This window comes from Myotis lucifugus, unplaced genomic scaffold, assembly GCF_000147115.1.
Source record: "Myotis lucifugus unplaced genomic scaffold, Myoluc2.0 scaffold_48, whole genome shotgun sequence".
NCBI lineage: Eukaryota > Metazoa > Chordata > Mammalia > Chiroptera > Vespertilionidae > Myotis > Myotis lucifugus.
In genome coordinates, this window is record NW_005871096.1 from 3,208,328 (window position 1) to 3,214,620 (window position 6,293).

At 40.3% G+C, this 6,293-nt stretch overlaps 1 protein-coding gene across 5 annotated transcripts in view; it reads right to left on the reverse strand.

Moving 5' to 3' along the window:
- The window catches only part of SLC30A9 (solute carrier family 30 member 9), a 74,595-nt gene that overhangs the window by 9,168 nt on the left and 59,134 nt on the right, over nucleotides 1-6,293 (reverse strand). For 4 of the 5 annotated variants that reach the window (XM_023753619.1, XM_023753620.1, XM_023753618.1 and 1 more), the window contains one exon: nucleotides 3,436-3,549. The exons of the other annotated variant lie outside the window; for it this stretch is intronic. In XM_023753619.1, coding sequence (XP_023609387.1) covers nucleotides 3,436-3,549 — 114 coding nt within the window. The remainder of the gene's footprint in view (nucleotides 1-3,435; nucleotides 3,550-6,293) is intronic. 5 annotated transcript variants of the gene reach the window in all.

Below are 6,293 nucleotides of genomic sequence, written 5' to 3' on the forward strand. Positions count from 1 at the left end.
ATAGAGGCCTGATGCACGGGTGGGGACCGGCTGGTTTGCCTTAAAGGGTGTCCCGGATCAGGGTGGGGGTCCCGCTTGGGTGCCTGGCCAGCCTGGGTGAAGGGCTGATGGCTATCTGCAGCTGGTCACACCCCCTTCAGGGTGGGGGTCCCCACTGGGGTGCCTGGCCAGCCTGGATGAGGGGCTGAGGGCTGTTTTCAGGCTGGCCACACCCCCTTCAGGGTGGGGAGTCCCCACTGGGGTGCCTGGCCAGTCTGGGTGAGGGGCTGAGGGCCGTTTTCAGGCTGGTGGATGACTGAAGCTCCCAGCCTCTCCTTTTTTTCTTTTTTTTTATTCTGGGATTTATTTACCTTCTATAATTGAAACATTGTTGCTGTCACTGGCGCTCCCAGCTCTGAGGCCGCAGCCGGCTGAAAGCAGGTATCTGGGGTTTGTTTAGCTTCTATAATTGAAACATTGTTGCTTCCGGAGCTCAGAGCCGGGCCATGGAAGGCGGGGAACCTTGGCTTCCTCCATCACTGGAGCAAGCAAGCCTCATGTTCGCTTCAGCTGTGTGGCTGCCGGCCGCCATCTTTGTTGGCAGTTAATTTGCATATCGCCCTGATTAGCCAATGGGAAGCGTAGCGGAGGTACGGTTAATTACCCTTTTTGTCTTTTACTAGATAGGATACCACTGTTCTCGATAATTTTTTTCATTTTAGAAAACTTATTTTTTGATAAAATATTATTTACGTTAATATGTAATCAATATATGTTTCTAAATAAATATTTTTCAATTTCTCAGTTTTAATTTATGAATTGGTAAATAACAACAACTATAAACAAACAAAGTTCTTTGGGTCCTCAGTAATTTTTAAGAATGTAAAATATGTGACAACTGCTCATGTACAAACTTCAAAAATACGGCCTGACAAAGTTTGTGAACTATAATATTAACATTAATAAAATTATCTTAATTGAAGTAATTCTATTAATCTGATCAGATCTGGATTGTAAAAGAGAGAAAGCAGTGATATGTTTCCCCTCAATTTCTGCTTTTGTTTCCCTTCAATTTTTTTTAAAAATATATTTTATTGACTTTTTAGAGAGAGGAAGGAAGAGGGATAGAGAGTTAGAAACATCGATGAGAGAGCAACATTGATCAGTTGCCTCCTGCACACCCCCTTCTGGGGATGTGCCCGCAACCAAGGTACATGCCCTTGACCAGAATCGAACCTGAGTCTGCAGGCCGACACTCTTATCCACTGAGCCAAACCGGTTACGGCTCCATTCAATTTTTAACAAAACTAAAGAATGGTCAACATCAACTGAAAAAAAATGCATGGCCTTCAACAAGCTATGTTAAAGATCATTCACAAGTTTTATTTACTGCAAACAAATAGAACTCAAATGTCAATAAATGACAATCTGAGAACACGGAGAGTTTTTAAAAAGTCTAATCAAGTAATATTTCAGTAAAATAACCAATAGCTTGTTAGGATCTCCAAATGAACAAAACAAACAGAAAATATAACATCAGATGGACTAAAAAAGCAAAATGCATGTGTATGTTTAAGGTCACACGCCATTTTTTTCCCTAACTTAACAAATAAAAACATCTGACTATTTTAAATACTAAGCAAGCAGTATAGAATAGTGATAGAAGTAAAGAAGTTAGAATTGAGCTACATAGGTTCAAATCCCAATTACCCTACTTTCTTCAACAAATTATCTAATTTTTCCAACCCAATCATTTTCTCACCCAAAGCAACCAATACATCATGGGCTATTGAGAGAATATACTTAAGATGCAATTAGCATAGTGTCTGACATACAGTAAGTACTCAAAAAATAAATTATATTACTAGTAGCCTGGTGCACAAAAATTTGTGCACTCGGGGGGGTGGGGGGAAGTCCCCTCAGTTATTAAACATTTATCGGCACAATACTGACCACATTGGTGGTGGTGGTGGTCTTGTCAGAATGTGTTATATTATGCAGATGAAAATCTATTTAAACAGATTTGATGTAGATATTTTCAAAGATGGAAGAATTGTCCCTGTCAACTATTTTAGTTGATTCATATCTTCACTAATTGTCATCATTGCAAAGTTTTCAGTCCCCATATGGATTGCTGGATATAATAGGTCATGCACTGTCCCTGTCCTTTGTAGCCTTTGTTACCTTAAGGACTCTAGTTTTCCATTTATATGTTTAAGTACCAACCTTACCGGCTTAAAAATGTAAGCTTTTAACACTGCTCTCTCTGTTCTGTATCCTTCCGATGAAAAGTGGAGTTGGGTTGCAGCACAGGAGAGAAATTCAGAAGGGGAATATTGAAGTAATGACTGGAGTAGGAGAAGAGGGAACCTATTTCCCTGGCCACAGGCGCTGGCGCCCTGAACCACAGGGCTGGCAGCTTCTCCGGGTGGGTGCAACCTGGGACCTCGGGCGGGTGGCTTGTGCGTCTCCTGGGCTACAGCCAGCCGTAGGCGCTGGCGCCTGGACCAAAGGTGGGTGGCTTCTTCTTCTGGTGGCTTCTTCTTCTTCTGTGCTTCCAGTGAGGGCAGTCAGTTATGTGTATATGTGTGTGCATGCAAACATAGGCATGTACACGTGTGTATGTGGAAATCTGCTGGGCAAGTCAAAACCATAGAAGAGTTGCCCCCTATCTCTTGAATCTTCCAGAGATATCCTCCACATTTTTATTCTATCACTACTGGAGAGTCAGTATTAGCAGCCAGCCAGCCAGTAACTCTGTCAGTGTCTATTTCTGACTTCTTTCCCTGTCTGTCTTCCAACCCCTAATCATATTTCCACCTGGATGCATCATTTTTACTCCCAATATGCTGTATAGAGAAGGAGTCAGGATGCTGTCTTCCCATGAATAGTACTCAGTAATAAACCAATTGCATTTTAGTTGGGCAATGCCCCTACCCACCCTTCAAATCCCTTCCACCATGCATTTCTGTTTCCCTTTTTGTTTGTTGGATTGTTCTGCTGCTCCTTCTCATCCCACCACCCTTGGATCGTAATGTAAAATTCTTTTACCATGTCAAGAAATGATTAAAAATACAGGTACTTTGAAAAAAAAAATACAGGTACTTCTCCGATCACCGGCCGGATGGCGGGCAAAGGCGGCCCCAGTTCTCCGATCATGGGCCGGGGGGCAGGGCTCTTGCCTGCAGCCTGGGTTTCCGATCACCGTCAGTGGCAGGCAGCTTCCTCTGTCCTTCCCCTTTCGCCTCCCAGCATTACGCCTACGTATACAAATTAACTGCCATCTTTGTTGGCGGTTAACCACCATCTTTGTTGGCAGTTAATTTGCATATCGCCCTGATTAGCCAATGGGAAGCATAGCAAAGGTACAGTCAATTACCATGTTTGTCTAATATATTATATTATATTATATTATATTATATTATATTATATTATATTATATTGAATATATCTTACTTTTAGTTCCTTCTCAAGTCTATCTACTTCAGCTCCTAAAGTATCAATAATGTTTTCTCCATGTTTAAGCATAAAGGTCTCTAGGTCTTCAGGAGTTTTTACTTCTTGAATTTCCTATAAAGAAAACGATAGCAGAAAAACAAAAAACAAAATTTCTATAAAATCATAGTAATATGTTGATGATTTCTTTAAAAAAGTTATAACACCATTAAGTTTAATGAAAAATAAAAAACTTTTTCAAGCCAGCCCTGCTCAGTTGGTTGGAGTGACGTCACATATACTAAAAGGTTGTGGTTTCGATCCCGGGTCAGGGAGCTTACGAGTAGGCAACCATTGATGTTTCTCTCTCATATCAATGTTTCTGTCTCTGTCTCTCTGTCTTTCTCCCCTCTTGCCTCTCTCTCTAAAAATCAATAATCATGTCCTCAGGTGAGGATTAAAAAAATAAAAGACAACTTTCAAGCCACAGACAATAAACAATCTATTTCTGAGAAACTTATGTTCAAGAAAAATTGAGTAAAATGCCACATTAAGGTAGCATAGAAATTAGTGGTAAGAAAAACAAAACAAAACAAAAACAAAAACACTATTCAATAAATAGTGCCAGGGCAATTATTTTTCTATAAAGAAAATATTAAATATCTACCTCAGACCGTTAAACAAAACAAAAACAATTCTAAGTAGATTAAAAACCTAAGAGTAAAAATCAAACTGTAAAACTTTTAGAGCAGCGGTTCTCAACCTGTGGGTCGCGACCCCTTTGGGGGTCAAACGACCCTTTCACAGGGGTCGCCTAAGACCATCGGAAAACACATATATAATTACATATTGTTTTTGTGATTAATCACTATGCTTTAATTATGTTCAATTTGTAACAATGAAAATACATCCTACATATCAGATATTTACATTACGATTCATAACAGTAGCAAAATTACAGTTATGAAGTAGCAACGAAAATAATTTTATGGTTGGGGGTCACCACAACATGAGGAACTGTATTAAAGGGTCGCGGCATTAGGAAGGTTGAGAACCACTGTTTTAGAGAATAAAAAAGTATGTTTATGATAATGGGATAAGAAGGATTACTTGGGCAAGATTATAAAACAGGCAGAGATTATAAGTTTGACATTGAAATTAAAAACCCCATTAAGTCTTTTGTACAACGAAGTGGTAAATCACAAACTAGAAAAAGATATTTGCATATACTCAACTGAGAAAGAATTAGAATCAAGCATATTAAAAATAAAATGTTTACAAATCTGTCAGAATAAGAGAAATTAACTAAAAAAAGAAACAAGTAGAGGGAATCCCAATGATCAATGAATTTCAATGTTTATTAACTTCACAACTACCAGGGAAATAGAAATTAAAAACAAGATACCATTTCACACCTACCATAATGACAAAAATTTCAAAACACTGACAATACAATCTAGTAAGAATGTGAAGCAACAAATTTGATAAACTAAGGGTGGAAATTAAATTGACCCACTTTGGAGAAAAGTTTGCCAATATCTAGAGAAGTTGAAGATATGTTCACCCAAAGGCCCACCTACTTTAAATTTAGCTATATATTACCCTAAAGAAATTCTTATACATGTGAACAAGGAAACATGTATGAGAATATCACTAAAGCACTGTTTCTAATGGCTTAACATGAGAAACAATATAAATGTCCACTAGAGACTGGGTAAATAAATTTCAGATATTCATATAATGGAATATTACACAGCAGGCCAATGCTCTATCCCCTGAGCCAAACCAGTTAGAGCATCTTTTAAACTACTCTTAATAAAAGAAACAATGGATTCTGGAGGCATAGAGAACTAAATTCATGTGACTCCTTATATGGCTCTCCAATTTTAGGCAAGTTACTTAATCTTGCTGTGTCTTTATTTGCCTATATATAAAAAAGAAAATATAATTTCTTTTGTTTAAACTTTATTTTTTGTTAATCCTCACCTCAGGATATTTTTTCTGTTAATTTTTAGAGAGTGGAAGAATGGCGGGGGGGGCGGGGGGGGCATCAATGTGAGAGAGACACTTCGATCGGTTGCCTCCTGCACACACCTGACCACTGGGGCCAGGGGATTAAACCTGCAACCCAGGTACATGCCCTTGATGGGAAATTGAACCACTGAGCAACACCAGCCAGGACAAAAATATTATTTCTTTACCTCACAGGGTTGTTAAAAGTACATTAGGTAATGTACATAAAACTAGAGGCCCGGTGCATGAAAATTCGTGCATGGGGGGGGTCCCTCAGCCCAGCCTGCCCCCCTCACAGTCCGGGAGCCCTCAGGGGATGTCCTACTGACGGCTTCTCTGTGGGAGGAGACCGGGCTGATCAGGGGAAGGCACTGCCCCCATCACCCCGCTGCTGCTGCCACTGCCGGCCGCCACAGCTGCCAAGGTGTTTTCATCAACATGGACTCCAGTCCCTTCACCACAAAAAAATGACAACTTCTTTAGTCATTTTCAAGATATCTTTTTCATAGGATATCACATTTCTTTCTTTCTTTTTTTATCCTCACCTGAGGATATTTTTCCAATGATTTTTAGAGAGCGTGGAAGAGAGAGGGAAAGACAGAGAGAAACATCAATGTGAGAGGGACAGAGAGAAACATCTATGTGAGAGGGACACCTCGATTGGTAGCCTCCTGCATGAGCCCTGACCCGGGCCCTGGCCAGGGAGGAGCCTGCAACCTAGGTACATGCCCTTGACCAGAATCAAACCTGGACCCTGCAGTCCACAGGCCGAGGCTCTATCCACTGAGCCAAACAAGCTAGGGCAGGATATGACATTTCTTAGCCCCTCCAGCAGCAGACCTTCTTTTTTCTTCCAGGAGTGAGGT